Below are 18095 nucleotides of genomic sequence, written 5' to 3'. Positions count from 1 at the left end.
TATACTGGTGGAAAGGCCCTGATTGGGTATGACTCACAGGGAACGCTCACCTGCTCCGAAAACAGACCTGCCAACGTACTGTAGGATACGAAAAATTGTAAGTATCAATTCAGAACCAAATACGAGATTTTAGAGAATGGGGGATTAGATTAAATTAATATGCAAAGAAATAACATAAAAAGGAACATACGAAGAATAAGAATCAGTAACGTCACCATAACCGTCCTTATTCCGGAACTAATCGAAGTTGACATACACCAAGATTTCTACGTACATTTTGTCTACTCTCGCTATAAAAGGGATGTGAAGTTAGTTATGTAATCAAAATAGAAATCTTCGTTTACGACTCGAAGTCAAACAAAAACCCTAATCAGCCGTAAAATGACCCATATGTGTGATTACTTGTCTCGAGTTTGCTTCACGGTGGCAGCGACGTGATCAAAGGCGGTGAAATTCGACTCCACCATGTTCAACGGAAGGGGAGAGGGGAGGTAGGTGAGAGGAGACACTCTTCATAAGATGTAGAAGTGAAGAAATCGGGTGGAGATAAGAGATAAGAGGAAGGAAGTAAGTGAGTCTGTGATGACCGAATTACAGCAATCCAACTGTAATTAGCTATTAAAACACTAAACAAATTTATTGAGAAACATGTGTACAGAAACATTATAGAAAAGTTCAGATACTGCCCAGAAGACAAACTAAGCCAAAAGATGAAACACCAGTATAAACCAAGGACGATTTTTGCTAAAACAACTCACATTTTACTATTCCTAAAAACTGGCCAATTTTAATCTTAATTACCTTATAAATCATTTTTGATCAAATGCTGAATTTTAAGTCGTACAAACATACAATGCATTTGTACAATCAATTTGTGCATTACGAAAAGAGTAGAGTATATATGGTCAAAAGTTGAAAATGTCAAATTCCTTATTCTCTATTCTTAGGCTATTTTGACCCGGTTTATTTCTTATCTCCATATTTCCCCAAATCTCATAATTTCTGTTCACAAATCTTGGATATATATCGCTGATGTTTCCATTTCTAGGGTTTAATTCATCTTTCAGCATTCAACCACCATTGTCACACCCGTCGCTTGGCGCGGGTAAACGACTAGTGTGTGTGTGTGTGTGTGTATATATATATATATATATATATATATATATATAGAGAGAGAGAGAGAGAGTTAAGATCAAATAAGAAGGAAATTTTTGGTAGGAAGGTAAGAAGTTTTTTTTCTACATATTTTTTTCGCGAACAAACAAAATGAATCATTAGATGATTTATTTGAAAGATAATTCACAAAAAAATTCTCAAAAAAACATCTCGATGATTCATTTATATAATGATTTTGTTGTTATTCACTAAAATTATCATAAAAGTGGATTTTTTCTTAATTTATTTAAATATGAATCATATAGATGTTTTTTTTGAGAATTTTTTCTTGTGAATCATCTTACAAATGAATCATCCAGTGATTCATTTTTTTTGTTCGTCAAAAAAATATGTAGAAAAAAAACTTCTTACCTTCCTACCAAAAAAAATTTCTTACCGGATCTATATCATATATATATATATATATATATATATATATATATATATATATATATATAATAATAATAATAATAATAATAATAATAATAATGATAATAATAAAGAAAAGGAAATCCATATTGTATAAGAAATATTAAACATCGTAAAGGGTTTAATATGTTACATGGAAGACCGAAGTTTGAAACCCGCCCCCAATTTTTTTCATTTTTCAAGTTCTAACTTTTAGCGATAGATTTGCGACGGAAAATATATAAAATAATATTTTTCTTTGTTTCGTAGCTATTTCGTCGGTATTTATCGATGGATTTCCGACGGCTTCTCGCCCCTCTGTATTCTGTCCCTATTCAGTCGCAATCTCGTCACTAATTTAGGGCATGATTTTCCATAATATATTTTACTAGGTGATTTTTGTAGTTTTACTTTTCTTGTTGTGTACAAAATAAGTTTTTAAGGGCATTGTTTAGACCATTTAATAGCCCCTTTGCGAAATGGCAAAAGGGCATTGTTTTGCATGGTCTTCATCCATTTTACGGTTTACTTGAACTAGGGTGATTGGAATTCTTCTTCTTTTTTTTTTTTTTTTTTTTTTTTTTTTTTTTTTTTTCAAAAAAACTTAAAGAAAATAGTTACATTTCATTTCATCCCACATTTGCAGATCTTATAAATACATTTCATTTCATCCCACATTAAGAAGAAAAATTAAATCACGAAACTACTCCTTTTTTTTGAACCGCAAGAAATTACGTAACTTGAGACTTGTTGATGCAAAAGAACCACAAAAAGAACCAACATTTGAACCACCATCAAATCCAAAATTTCACCACAAAATTAGGGTTTTCACCCCTCCATTGTAATTTGTAATATCTTTTCAAAATCTCCAATCTTTGCAAGTTCTTACTTGCACCCCCCATTCATCATTCAAACCGTAAATGCAACATAAAAACGATCATCCATGGGGGGTTGCATATCTGTTGCCAATACAAGCTACTTAAGGAAATCAAGCATTGTCCAACCAATCACACGACAAGAGACCAAAACCCCAAAATTCGTACGCCCGGCTCGCGTCCTCAAAGACTCTGCTGGGGGTGACATTTTCAAGCATTACAAGTTTGGGAAAGAGCTCGGGAGGGGTGAGTTTGGGGTGACATACCAATGTCAAAATATCGAAACAGGAGAGAAAGTGGCATGCAAAAAGATGTCCAAAAGCAGGCTGATCGCAGAGATTGACGTGGAGGATGTGAGGAGAGAGGTGACGATCATGAGGCATATGCCTGTGCACCCTAACATTGTTAGCTACAAAGATGTTTATGAAGATAAAGATGCAATATATTTACTCATGGAGCTCTGTGAAGGTGGTGAACTATTTGATCGTATTGTTACTAAAGGTCATTACACGGAACGAGCCGCTGCTGTTGTAATTAAGACCATTCTTGAAGTTGTTCAGGTTATTAACATCATTCTCGATATGAATATTTTGCATTTTTAAACAATGCGTCATCTTTATGCAATGTAAAAGAATGAAATCCTCGGGTTTTTGGCATGTTGTTAAACTAATATTGAGGATCAAAAAATGATGATAGTTTTTGATTTGGTCAGAAAAATTAGGGTATATTTGATGGTGGCGATATCTTTTTGTGGTTTGAATGAACTCGAGGTTTTAACCCCCCGATATATCTTGATTTCTTGAGGATTGCCAATAAAAAGTTTAAACATGTTTAATTAAGAGTTTTCTTTAAGAACGTTATGCATGCAGAAATCTTGAATGGGCACTACTACTTATAACGAAAACCCTAATCTTAGGTATAGAATTTCTCATCTTGAGTTATTTGTCAACATATATATGTCAACTTTTTTAGGTTAGGTTTTTTGCTATAAGAAAGAACTACAAATATCTTGAAGTCTTGATGTATTCTGCAAGAATACATGTTTCATTTTGTTAGGGCTTTATTTAAGAACCTAATATAACAAATCTAGCTTGAATTTTGTACGAGTGCCTCAAGAAAGAAAATTCCAACCTGTTTAGGCATTCTTTCTTACATGTTCTTCTATAATTTAATGTATGACAAAATTCTATGTACAAGTAATTTTATATTTACATAGATATGTTATCGTATTGACGTTCATTGTTAATTATATATATATATATATATATATATTGATTTTCAGTTAATATTTTATGATTATTAAACATATTTGTGTAGGTGTGTCACACACATGGAGTAATGCATCGTGATTTGAAACCCGAAAATTTCTTGTACTCTCACAAAGGAGAAAATGCATCTCTAAAAGCAATCGACTTTGGTCTCTCTGTATCCTTCGAGCATGGTATGCCCTTGACTTGATATGTATCAATGGTTAATGGTTTATATATTTCGTTATTATTGCTTACTTATACTGATTTGTTGTAGGCCAGAGGTTTAGAGAAGTCGTCGGAAGCCCATATTATATGGCGCCGGAAGTACTCAAACGAAATTATGGGGAAGAAATCGACGTATGGAGCGCCGGTGTCATTCTGTACATCTTGCTTTGTGGAGTTCCCCCATTCTGGGCAGGTACGCATGCCATATGATTGCAAATTTTTTTTTTTTTTTGAATGGCTAACTCTACATTTTGTTTGAAGCTAGACTTGTACCCTCAACATTTGATTAAAGGGCACCAATCTAACATCACCTTAACTGCTAGAACGAATTTTGGTCCCAAAGATGTTACAAATGTCAATGAACTATGCAAAAAAGTTACATTTAGACTATGAAAACAACAAAATAGATTGTTACTTGATCGGGACAAAGTGATGTGGTAAACTATTAATGCTTATTAGGCCTTTCAATTAAATGCTAATATTTAAATTCACTAACTGAAAATTGATATAAACTTGCTAGTTTTCCAAACCTATATACATGTTTAGATAGTAGACAACTAACTATATAAAACCGATATAAAGTTTCTAGATCCTTATATTAGATTTATGGTAGAAGTGTAAATGTTATCAAAAAATGGGAAAGAAAATAGATCTGGTTTTGCTAATCGAGTATGGTTCATTGATATTTGACGGATTACTTGTAGTTCACTTTCCTTAACATATATTTCTACCTTATATCAAGGTATCACATAATTCAGTAGGAGCGAATCTACTAATTACACTTTTAGATTCAAACATACAAGAGAAATATCTATATTTTGCTATATATACTCATTATATTAAGGACTATAAAATAAGGATTTACAACATCTATTTGTATTGATCTGAAAAACTGTTAGGCACGATGTTCGGGAAAAATTAATCATATAGTTGGGTTGCTTATGACAACTTGAGTTATTTGAGGCAGTTTGGTTGACAAAGGTAATATGGGGATCCAATTGTACCGCCTTACAACTCATATCTCTTGCCCAAACCATAGGGGCGCTGCCTTAGAATGTTGCAAAAGGACGTACCCCCTTGAATCCCAACATTTGTTGTGTTCAGGATCAACATTAGGTTATATAAGTGTGCACTCCACACCATTTAACTTGTTTTAGATCATTGTTTAAATACTCGTTAGCACTTGTATAAATTATAAATGCACTAAAGGACCATGTAACACTAAAATCACTAAAAAATCAACACATCTAGATGCCTTCACTTATCAGTGTTATGACCAACACAAGAACATTATATCACAAGTTCCTTATTATAAGGAAGTCGATGCTTATATTTAGACCGAAAACTTGTCTTAACAAATATTACACTAGGACGTCTTCACTAATAAGTGTTATAGTTCTCGCTTGGAATTATCCTATAACCACTTTTGAGAAATTATGAAAATCTATATTCCTTTCTTCTATTATAGGATGTACGTTTGTCTAATTACATCAACGTCAGATTTGGATTAAAGTTCATTATTGTTAGTATAAAAATTATTTGTAATTGTTAGCTATATTGTGTACGTTTATATATTGAATTTAATTTTGAAACAACTACTTCATTTGTTCACCACCCTAGTACCTTATGTTATAGAATATGATGAAGAACATAAGCAATAAATAATAAACCATAAAACAAATATAAGGTGGAAATCAGTGTATGAAAATCCACATGACATTATAATTTTGAATTATAAAGAATCAATAAAGATACAAGGGATTGCATTGTTGCAAAATTCGATGGTACATGTTAGGATGTTTAGAAAAACTGAAACAGTAGTCCATATGACATGCTAATAGGCCTCCTAAAAAGGATTATAATAACATCTAAACACCTAACTAAAAGAAAACCTATCTAAAAACTAGTAAACTTGGAAACCACATAACCAAATAGCCATGTATAGGAATTTAAATCAGTATGGAACAAACTTTACCTTAATAAGAAGTCCATATCTAGTAGAGAAACTCTAAAATTTCATAAAATTGAATTATGCAAGTAGTAGAAAAAGAACTAAGGACTTAACATGACTATCAACAAAGCTCAAGAAAATTTCAATTCGGGATAGCAAAACTGGATTTGTCATCATATCAGTGAGGATGTCACTAGAGTTGATCTTACTTGACTTGGTATTGCCTTGGGCATTCTCTAATATAATGATGCCTAATCTCAGTATGCTTCATGCTTTCTCATGGAACATGGAATCCTTTATACGGAATATAATACTTTCACTTTCGCACAATGCAAGATAAGTCACAACAAAGAACCTTGTATTAAATCTCTTAACTAGGTAGCTTATTCATATCATTCAATAATAGCCATATAATTTGATAAAGTTTTTGACAAATCCATAATAGATTGCAGTGTAGCCTTTTAACTTACAACACAATCATCAATAGTGAATAGATAACTCATGGGGAATCTTCTCCATTCTAAATCATTTATATAATGAAATTCGACCTATATAGTTAACCTTGTTATCGGTTTTCTAAACTCTAAACAAGCTGCAAAAGTACCATGATGATATCTATAAACCCATTGATCTTTTAATAAATAAGCTAACAATACTCATGACATGATTTAAGTCGAGACAAGAGCAAACCATGAGCTACATAAATAAGCCAATAGTAATGGAATAGTGTGTCATGGACAAATAACTTATTTTTTATTGTTTGAGGGGAAACTTTTGATGATATCCGAAAATAGACAACTAGTGGTTTCTAACTTATTTGAAAATTTTCATACTTAATCAATATAATATTTTTTCATACACACACACACACTCTCTCTCTCTCTCTCTCTCTCTCTCTCTTTCTCTCTCTCTAAGCGTGTATATTTTTTTCTAATTAGTATGTCCATGTTAATTTCCATTCTAATAGTCTTATTTGCATCACCCATACCTTTCATGTCACATTCACTACCCACCCATCCGTTAAGTTTTTCAAAATTTTCCTCTTCTTAAAAAATCGACATATCATCAACATAGAGAAGTATGTAAACAACCATGTCATTATCATTTTTATGTTACTCAAAACTATCATATTGAGATCATCTAAAATGTTATAATAGCATGAAGTTGTCAAACTTCTTGTATCACTGTTGGGAAAATTGCTTTAGACCATAAATGGAGTTATTTAATATGCAAAAGATATTCTCTTTTTTAGGAACAATAAACCCTTCAGGTATACCCATGCAAGAAAACAGTCTTAACATCAAGTTGTTAAATCTCTATATCTTACATAGCAACTATGATGAGTAATGCATAGCTTGGGTTATGCTATCAAATAGGTAAAATACTTCATTGAATTTGATCCCATGAATTTGGTGATAACCTTTTTCAACTTGTAAGGATTTAAATATGGCATAATCTAATGGTTCAATACATTCCTTCTTCTTAAATACCCATTTACAACAAAGTTGGTTCTTTTAGTTATAAATTTTTACAAGATCCCATGTTTGATATTTTTCTAATGTCTCAATTTCTTCATGTATAACTTTCATTAATCTATTAGAATTATCATAAGTAATAGCCTCAAAGTAGGATGATGACTCAATATTGTTTTTTTATTTTGTCAACTACCTAAAAGGCATAATAAAAAAAAATACTTATTGTATCAATAAACGTTTTGGGAGGTATGATATTCCTTGTAGGTCTATCAATTGCAATCGGGTGTGCCTAGGAATCCTGAGAAGTCTATAATGGTATGTTTTTTGTAGTTGGAATGTTGTTCTAACCTTTAGTATTACCTTTAACTTAATTAATAGTGTGCTCCAACTTAATACAAGAGCCATGTTCTAAATCTCCAGGTTTGAGAAGGGATTTCTATCCTTAAATTGATCGGGTTAGGATCATAAAAAAACATGATTTGTTGACAATGTTATTGATGATCACAACCTTCCATGATTCAGGATCCAATAATCTCTAATCATTGACACCAAATTTATAACCAAGGAAGATACATTTTATGGCTCTTGGTTTTAGTTTCCCATTGTCGAAATGAGTATAGGTCGTGTAGTAAAAAATTCTCCACTTCAAGTAATATGTAGGTGAACCGGACCATACTTTAATTAGATTCGTTATTAAAGGGTATAAAAGGTGATCTGTCATTGAGATAACAAGTTGTAGAGTGTGCCTCAACCCATAATCGATGAAATATATTTAAGTTATATAACATTCAATAGGTTTTGAGATAATGTTCATGTTTATGTCTTTGGCTACACCATCTTGTTGATGAATATAAAGAACAATGTAGGGTATGATGATGTTTTTGGTTTTTTAATATGAATCAAGCTCTTTTGAATAAAGCTCCATACCATTATAAGTATAAAGATTCTTTAATTCCCGGTTTACATTTTAATCATATTATTTCAATCATTAAAGATGGAGAACGTATCATATTTTCGTTACAAGATGTAAGGACACATTCTCTTTGAAAAATAATTGATAATTGTCATAATATAGCTAGCACCTCATGCGATTTGTTTTGGCATAGTCAATAATCAAGAATGTCCCATAGGTGCTGCTAAAATTATAGTTCTTGCATAAATTAAAGTTTTATTTGTTATAGACTTCAAGGATACTATACCATCTAAATGAGTTAAAGCTCATTCACACACCTGATTTGATCGATTTTGCAAGTATAGTATGAGGAGATAAGATCAAAATCATAAGAATGGAAGAACAATATAACATATAATTATAGCACCTCCTACATAGTAGATAATATTAGACTTCCTCATATAATTTTTTTTCACAACTAGGGAACTTTTTTTTTATATTTAAAACATCATCTTCACATACTTGTAACCCTTATTGTCATAGACACTTAAAGAGATGAGATTTCTCTTTATATTAGGAATGAAATTACTATCAAATAAAGTTTCAGTAGTGTCATCGAACAACTTGATTTGGGTAATGTCGATATCTTCGATCTTGCATTGGGAATCATTGAAGACAAGAACTAAACTAGAGTTGTGAATTAGTTCAAATATGGTGAGCCAATATTTGTGAGGACACATATGATAAGTGAAATTTGAATCGAGAATGAATTCCATGTTCATTTTGCACACTAAACAACAACCACACGAACCTACAAAACTGTTGTTACGTGCAAAATTTGTAGTATTATCATCTTCTTTACCTTGTGATTTGTTTAAGTCTTTTATACTTTCTTTATTATGAAGCTTGTAGCATTCACATATTTCAAGCTTGTCTTTTTTTCAATATCTGCAAGTCTTTCCTTTACCCTTAGAAATCAATTCATATTTCTTGTTTAGGGGAACCTTTTTCCTTTGAAGTTCCTCAAATAGATAAACCCTCAGCTTAGAGATTGTTGGGACCATCAGAAGATACCATCCCCTTCATCTTTTCCTTGGCGTGTAAGGCTTCATAAACTTTATCATGATTGTAAAGGATAGTATCTTTAAATTTTGAATATTATCTTGGAAGTGAGCATAAAAGAGTCAAACCTGAATCTTCTTTGTTATACTTATCTTCCATGGTAACCAAATTAGACATAATCTCTTTGAATTTCAGTGATGGTTCAACAAGTTTCCTCCATCTTAAAAGTTTATGTGGAAACAACTTCTTCTTTAAATTCCTTTTACTACTAAGATCTTTCTTCATGCAAATTGTAACATTCTTTTCTTTAAAAAATCCTATAGGATATTGTTATGAAGATGGAGTTACACTTAGTCAAGGCTTTGCGTCTTTTCTTATTCACTTTTTCAGTACAATATGTATGTATTTTTCTTCCATCTATATCGGTTTGAGTCAATAATGCTCTCATCTTCACTTAACCTAAATAAAACATGTTATCACGATTGGTGGTGGAATATCATACTTTATAGAAGCCATAATAGAACTCAATTACAACCTTTTACATGATTACGAGGGAAGTAACTTTAAAGTTTTGTAAGTTTTGGAGGGAAAATTTAGTTGCAGAAGGGGAAACTCCATTTAGGGAGGCGGGTTTAGCAAAAGAGAAATCGATTAAAGCCTTTATATGTGTTAAGAAAAAAGTGATTAGCGTTACCCACTTGTTATTGAATATGATGAATAATAGAAGCATAAGAACAAACTAGGACACAATAATTAGTTGGGAACACTCGTGTAGAAGTGGCAATAGGTCGACCTGTGTTGGGTTCGGGTTCATTCTATTTAATAATTGGGTTGAAAATTTCAATCTAACCCAATTTGTTTATTTAAATGAGTTGATATTTCCAACCCAACCCAACCTTTTAAATAAATGGATTGTCACTAGGTTATCCTGTGTATCTAGTTTCTGATCCAACCTATTAGATAAATGGGTTAAACTTGGGTTAACCCATTTAAAATCAATTGAATATATTATATAATTAAATATTATACCACTTAAATTATTAAACATAAATAAAACTTCATAATTATGAAAAAGCACAATCTTAATTTATAAATACAAATAAATTGTTCAAATAACATTAAAAATGTTTATATTCACAGTGATTCTGGAGAGTGATCAGTATTATCGACGTTAAAAAAATGATGAAAATTAGGAGTGAATTTTATTAAACATAGAAAATAATAATGCAACATTATAATTTACAAATTAATACTTTGATTAATACATGATGATATTTAATTAATATAAGATTATATATATATATATATATATATATATATATATATATATATATATATATATATATATATATATATATATATATATAAAAGTTAAATGTGTTGACGGTTTGAAAACAAGTTAATATTTTTTATCGAACCCAACCTATTTAATTAAATGGGTTAGACGGGTTGACTCATTTAAGTTAAATGGGTTGAAAAATTTAACCAACCTGCTAATTTTGGGTTAGGTTTGGATTGGATTGATTTTCTCCAGCTCTAGTGAAAAGATTTAGAATAAATGAAACAATGATCTTTATGTTTTGACCACCATTTATATGTTAAAAGCCTATAAATTTATGTTTTGACCACCATTTACATGTTCAGAGCCTATATATCTCGCCAAATTCGGTGTGAAGAAACTAGATTCCATATATGAGTGTGCATCATTTGAGGTTTTGTAATTGAAATAAATAAACTTATTCGGTAGATTATTGTTATCTGTAAATTGAACATATAGAAAGTTTCTTGTTACAGAGACCGAAGAAGGAATTGCACAAGCAATAATCAAGGGTGACATAAACTTTGAAAGGGACCCTTGGCCAAGGGTCTCCGAAGATGCCATAAACATCATAAGGGGAATGCTCGACCAAAATCCATATGATCGGCTCACTGTGGAAGAGGTCCTCGGTATGTACTTCATGCTTATTATATTGTACATTCAACTGCGGAAACTAGTAATACGACCTTCTTATGTGATCATAGAAAACAAATGGATTCAAAATGCCCACAAGGTTCCCAACATTCCTTTGGGAGAACACGTACGAGCAAGAATTCAACAATTCTCTTTGATGAACAAATTCAAAAGGAAAGTAATTAGGGTAAGTTCTTTTACTTATTTTTCATTGGAAGATTTTAAAAAAATAGCAACCTAATTTACTTTTCCTATCAATGTTGTATTTTAGTTTTATCCATAATAATAAAATATTTATATTCTTTACAATAACGTACTTATATTTTTTTTTATGATAGTAGCGACTTGTAAGCTGCTTAATTGCTATATTATAGTTAAAACACAACAAATAAATAAATAAATATAAAGTGTGTTTGTTCTTATGGGTCAAAATAAAGTACATCTTATTAGTATTGAACTACGTACTATCATGGAAAAATTATAAATATGTTGTTATTTTGGATACAATACAAAACATTGACTATGTTGATAGCAAATAAGTGAATAACAAATGACATCCTTGTTATCATAAAAAGTCAAAGTGTCTGACCTTTTTAGGGTTTGAACTCAGGTGGTAGCAGAAAACTTGCCAGATGAACAAGTACATGGATTAAAACAAATGTTTGATGATATGGACAAGGACAAGAATGGATCACTCACCTTCGAAGAGCTTAAAGATGGTTTGTGTACGATTGGAGAACAACCGCTTGCTGATCCTGATGTTCAGATGCTAATGGAAGCTGTAAGTACCACTTTTGATTCATATAATTAATTCACCAAAGTCGTATAGCTTACAATCCGCATACTTGATTGAAGGCCGATCTTGATGAAAATGGGGTCCTGAACTGTGAGGAGTTTATGATAGTTGCAGTTCACTTGAAACGGATCAGCAATGATGATCATCTACGCCAAGCTTTCCACCATTTTGACAAGGACAACAATGGGTACATTGAGTATGATGAGTTACGAGAGTCTTTGTTTGAAGAACACCAAAATTCATACAACGAAAAGCTTGTCCATGATATCATACATGATGCCGACCTTGATAAGGTAATTTAATGATTGAGAGAACAACATATTCTATGTACAATACTCAAAGTAACCTGGAAATGTATTGATTCCAATTTGAATGTGTTGTAGGATGGTAGGATCAGTTACCCGGAGTTTGCAGCGATGATGACGACAGGGATGGACTGGAAGATGGCATCTCGACAGTATTCAAGAGTGATGTTAAATGCAATTAGCGTCAAAATGTTCAAAGGTGAAACAATCGAAGAGGAAGAGGAGATTGAAATAAGCTGATCTATGATCGATGTCTTTAATTTGTTATGTAAAGTAGTACATTTTGGTTACGTAGAAAATGATTTAGAATGAGTTAATTAATCATGTAACTGTCATCTCCTGAATTACAGCTTACAAGTTTTTTCCATAGTAACATAGATTCGGGAAATCTTATGATGTGTAGTGTGTATCGAACCTAAGACTTCAAACATGAAAGTTAAGAGCAAGTTGGGGTGGTTAAGAAAACTATATATTCTAACAAATAGCTAAAAAAATAAATAAATAAATAATTGAAAGAAACAAGATTATGTCATATGCATAGCATCATGCCGTTTCAAAGCATGAAATCACATCCATTTGAAAAGAATAATTTTACATTGGTTATAATAAAAAAATGTGTTAAGTATTGTATATGAAAGCACCGTTTTACCAACTGCTTATATAATTAATTTCTTATTCTTATTATCTAAAACTAAAATGCGAAAGAGATGTAGTCATTTCCTTATCCAATAATTAATTTCTTATTCTTATTATCTAAAACTAAAATGCGAAAGAGATGTAGTCATTTCCTTATCCAATTTTCATATTATCAGTCTTATTATTCAATGGTATAATATTGATAAATAAACACCCACCATATCATGTCAATCGTAAACAATTAATTAGTGGATAAGGTTGCCCTCAATTGACATTCATCATGATGAGAAGATTGAGTTACACTACAAACTCTTTTTTGTTTATATAGATAAATATAAAATTGAATAAGTGGATATTATTAATCAAAGTAAGTGTGTTTTTGTTTGGTTGTGTAATTTCTTTAAATAAACAAGTTAAATAAAAATAGAAAATCAATTAGGTGAAAAAGTATTTAGACGTGTTTGACAAAACTAGTTGAAAGCTAGAAACTGATAGTCGGTAGCCACTAGCTAATGATCGGTAGTTGGTAGCCGGTAGCTTGGTGTCTGACCTGGTGTCTGGTGTCTGGTGCTTGGTAGCTAGAACCTGAAAAGCTGAAAGTTATAACATTTATTTGTATATGTAAATTAGATAAAAAGAACACTCTTTAATCAAGTAAATATACAACTTATATTTGTAGGGTAATCTTGTAAATTTGTTAAAATAGATATGAGGTTTTTGTTAAATGTTGAAGTACTTTTTAGATTATGAATTTTTTGTTTAAAATATATGTTAAAAACTTTTATTTGCGAACAATATTTTTTGTTTTTTTTTCGAGCATTTTTCTAAAAACTAAGGCTATGTTTGGCGGACTAGCTGAAAAGCTAGCTGTTAGCTGAAAAGCTAGCTGTTAAATAAAAAGCTAGCTGATAAAAAATAACGTTTGGTAAAACTAGCTGAAAAGCTAGCTGACATATATAAAATTACATAAAAAAACATGTAAGAATATGTGTTTCTATAATTAATTAAGGGGTGTATTTGGAAAATTTTAAAAAAGCTTCTAAAAAGTTAATCTAAGTAGCTTTTCAAAAAGCTAGCTTATAAGTTACTTTTTGGCTTACCAAACACGACAACATAAAAAAGCTCGAAAATTAAGCTAGCTTATCAGCTAGCTGTGTCGCGCCAAACACAACCTAAATGTTAAATGCTCCCAAAAGCTCCATATAGAACATGTGTTTTTTCTTGTGATTTTGAAATAGAAAATAAAAAACGCACTTATTACAAACAGAAGGAACAATAACATAAAATTTCCTCATAAGATATCCTTTAAATCAAGGTTCAGTTTAAGACCAGTTAAAAAATGAACAATTGAGGAAGAAATGGTCTCCATCCTTAAAGGCTTTGACCCATGCCATTATATTTTTTGTGATTTTTGGAAAAAGAAAAAATTATTCATAAAGGCAATGTATTAGGTTGGATCATAAATGGATTGAGATGTTTAATTAAATGGATTGAAAATTTCTATCCAACCGACCTATTTAAATAAATGGTTTGAGGGTTTCCAACCCAACCTAACCTTTATAGTAAATTGATTGAAATCATTGATTTGTTTATTATTTTTCCAACCCAATATATTTACTAAACATGCATGTTTAAATTTTCACAAAAAAACCTCTTAAATATCAAATAATCCATTAAATAAAATTACATAAAATTTAAAAGATATAATAATTGTTCAAGTTTGAAAATAATACTACAATAATTTTATAAGCCTATAACATAAACACAAATCAACTAAATTATAAAATTATAAATATAAATAAAAAAACATTTAAAAATATTAAATGTATTGGCAGGTTGTAAACGGGTTAAGAGTTTCAACCCTAACTCAACACATTTAATTAACAGGTTAAACGTGTTGATCCATTTAACTAAATGAGTTAAAAATTTCAACCCAACATGTTTATTAGGTTGGCTTCGGGTTGAATCGGCACGTTTGAGTTAGGATCGTCACCCTAGTTATATTTACATGGTAGTTTCAGGGTTTTTTTTTTTTTTTTTTTTTTTTTTTTTTTTTTTTTTTTTGATGTTTTACCCTTTAATACGAGTATAACTAAGGCCGGATCGGTTTGCTTCCACCAAATACAAATAATAATATGAGTAGATAGGTGTGCTTGAAAGCATCAACTCATCGAGTACATTGGGAAACATGTGTGTTAAGTGAAATCTTCATGGATAAGAATGAAACCATATGATAGCGTAAAGTAAACATTTTTATCAAATGATAATAACATGGAACTTGAAGCTGTAAGAAACAATAACCAAAAAACATTAATAAACATAGGTAAAAACAAATATTAAAAAATATGGTAACCGTTCATTACAAAAATTGAAAGACAAATGGTAACATATCTATAAAGAGGCGGATTTGGAAAGTATTATATGTATGATAAATAATCCGTACATGAAAGGAATATGAAATCGAAAACATACATGCTTCAACCTCGCCAAAGGTTTTGTCCTGTTTTAGAAACCGAACAAACTCATGAACCTTGATGTTGAACACTCTAGCAATGATATCAGCTCTGCTGTGAACATCTCCTTGCATATGTGTATCCATGTACCGAGTTATTTCTGGCCATTTCACATTACATGTAAAAGTAATAAAGTATTGTGGATTGCCATACACCCTACATATAGAAAGTGCATCTTGATAATGACTATAAATGAATCGGGGACCACCGGTAAATGATGCTGGTAAGAATACACGTTTGCCAACAACACTTGCCTCCCTATCTCCCTTCGAAAGCGCATCATATAGGCCGCTAACATAATCAGACCGAAGATTAGTTTGATGTTTTACAATGTAATCAAGACGACATTCTTCTATACATGTGTATGCATCAACCAAATATTGTTGAAAGAGCCGAGATGAGTTTACAATAGGAGACCAGATATGCTGACGGGCATGAATTTGATAGGCATAATACATATTGACGGTAAGATTTCGAGCTGTTGCACCAATCCTATTTCCAATTTTCAAACGGGGTGACCAACCTTCTTCACCATATGGAAACAAAAGCGGGTATTGTAATGGCATATAGCTTGGATGCAGCTTACTGATACGTTGAGGCCGACCCGATTGCGAATGGATAATGATGTTATATGTTGTAGAGATTGTGTCATCACCAGTTACTATACAACCCAAAGACCCAGACGAAGGCAAATCATACCTACGATCCGCAACATTGTTAAACAGTTGCACCGCATATGACTGTAAATTACTTTCTTCTGCTATTTGTTTTGCAGTCTTGAAGGTGCGCACATATTCGTTATTAACCCCCAAAAAGTTGACCAGATAGCTGACAATGTTACAATCTAAACCGCTCTTTGAAGGATGATCAAAAGGCCTCAATCTGTTCTCTACTTCGTTCCCAGTATCAAAGAGGTATAGTTACAGAAACCTCAGACCCTTTATAGGATCCGGACAGAGGGACCCAATCTTGTGGCTAATATGACCAGATATCTTAAAAACATAAGGACCACGGTTATCATTCACATCCTCATCTACGTTTGCCCCAAAAGAAGTCATAGAAAACATGCTGTTATAAGCCCTAATATCCCTTAAAAAACGCGAATTTTGATACAGAGCAACAAAGTCGGTTGGAAACATGGAAGGATAAGGAAGTACAACATCTCCACCTCTACAACAATGATTATATCTGGGAGGATCAGCTGTAGATGTATTAACGACTCTCTCAATGTACCAGAGCAATGCACCGCAGTAGGCACAAACACACGTACAATCACCACAATCCATGTAGTCGGGAAGAAGAGATAATGGTTGTAAACGTCGAGACCTACGCCGACAACTGACAGAGGGAGGAACAGACGACGAACCACCGTCATCAGCTCTCCGTTTTGACGGAACAGCCATGACAAAATAAACACACAACACAGCAACAACAGCCGGAACGAAAAATCACAGCAAAAGAAGCAAACAAAAAAAAAACAGAAGAATATTACCTCAAAGAGAGAGCAGGAAGGAGGTAGAAGAATGAAAGTGAAGGATAAAAGAAAAGGATTTACATACGGATAAAAGAAAGGGAAACATATGGAAAATAAAGAAATATTTAGAAACCAAAAAAGAAATGAATAGGAGATGCGCATATACGACAAAGAAGCAATAAAATGAGAAACAAACCAAAACATAAGGAAATAACAAAGAACCAATGCAAGAAACGGAAGTATAGGGACGGCAATAGACAAAAATTATGATATTTTACTATTGGTAAGATACAATATCCATAATATATATATATATATATATATATATATATATATATATATATATATATATATATATATATATATATATATATAATAATAATAATAATAATAATAATAATAATAATAATAAAATAATTGTCTAATATTGTATTATCGGCATATTTTGAGTTCACAACTTTCAAACTTCGTGATCTTGAATACAAAATTTTGTATTCTCGACTATTATATTTACGGATGAGCAACGGGTTGGACAATTGGCGGTTTTAGTAGGTGTCTCGGTTTGACACCGACAACATTTATTTTTTCTATACGCAGTAGAAAATTTTTTGATTTTTTTTAGCTATTTTTCCTACACCGGCAACTCCTATTTTAACCTCGGCAACACCTAGTATATATTTTTGCATCCACCCCCGGACCGAACCGACCCTAAAACCGAAAACCCGAAGACTAGAAATCGTGAATTATTTTACCCAAAAACCAGGTTGGTTTAGGGTGTATTGGGTCCGGTCTGATCCGGTTCCAGCTACAAAACCACAAGGACCAATCGCAAGAATTTAAAATCACATATACACCATCTTCACCCAAAAAACAAATATTAGAGACTAAATACATGACTTTTTTGTAAAAGGTGGATACTATTTATCTACTTTGGTTTTATAAAAATTAATATTTAGAGTAAATTACATGTTTGGTTGGTTTGATTTTTAAAAATTGCATGTTTAGTTTTAAAAAAAAAATTGTCACAAAAATATCTATGTGGTTTTAATATATATATATATATATATATATATATATATATATATATATATATATATATATATATAGAATTAACCTTGGTTTTTCGG

The 18095-nt window shown here is 31.6% G+C and overlaps 2 protein-coding genes across 2 annotated transcripts; one reads left to right on the top strand and one right to left on the bottom strand.

Moving 5' to 3' along the window:
• The first annotated feature begins 2371 nt into the window (after positions 1 to 2371).
• Positions 2372 to 12773, top strand: LOC145000151 (calcium-dependent protein kinase 24-like). The gene is made up of 8 exons (XM_078959317.1): positions 2372 to 2998; positions 3756 to 3879; positions 3963 to 4106; positions 11088 to 11240; positions 11316 to 11431; positions 11855 to 12025; positions 12100 to 12333; positions 12424 to 12773. Exons 1-8 carry the CDS (start codon positions 2507 to 2509, stop codon positions 12583 to 12585), a joined length of 1596 nt encoding a protein of 531 aa, XP_078815443.1. The 5' UTR covers positions 2372 to 2506; the 3' UTR covers positions 12586 to 12773.
• A 2403-nt stretch (positions 12774 to 15176) lies between these two features.
• On the bottom strand, positions 15177 to 16897 carry LOC145002672 (uncharacterized). Its single transcript, XM_078961892.1, has 3 exons — positions 16425 to 16897; positions 15454 to 16322; positions 15177 to 15265 (listed from the first exon to the last, which is right to left on the bottom strand). The coding sequence occupies exons 1-3, from the start codon at positions 16895 to 16897 to the stop codon at positions 15177 to 15179; spliced, it is 1431 nt and encodes a 476-aa protein (XP_078818018.1).
• Positions 16898 to 18095: the final 1198 nt, after the last annotated feature.

The sequence above is a fragment of the Lactuca saligna genome, chromosome 6, assembly GCF_052625555.1.
Source record: "Lactuca saligna cultivar CGN05327 chromosome 6, ASM5262555v1, whole genome shotgun sequence".
Classification (NCBI taxonomy): domain Eukaryota; kingdom Viridiplantae; phylum Streptophyta; class Magnoliopsida; order Asterales; family Asteraceae; genus Lactuca; species Lactuca saligna.
This window is presented reverse-complemented; position numbering and strand designations above follow the sequence as displayed.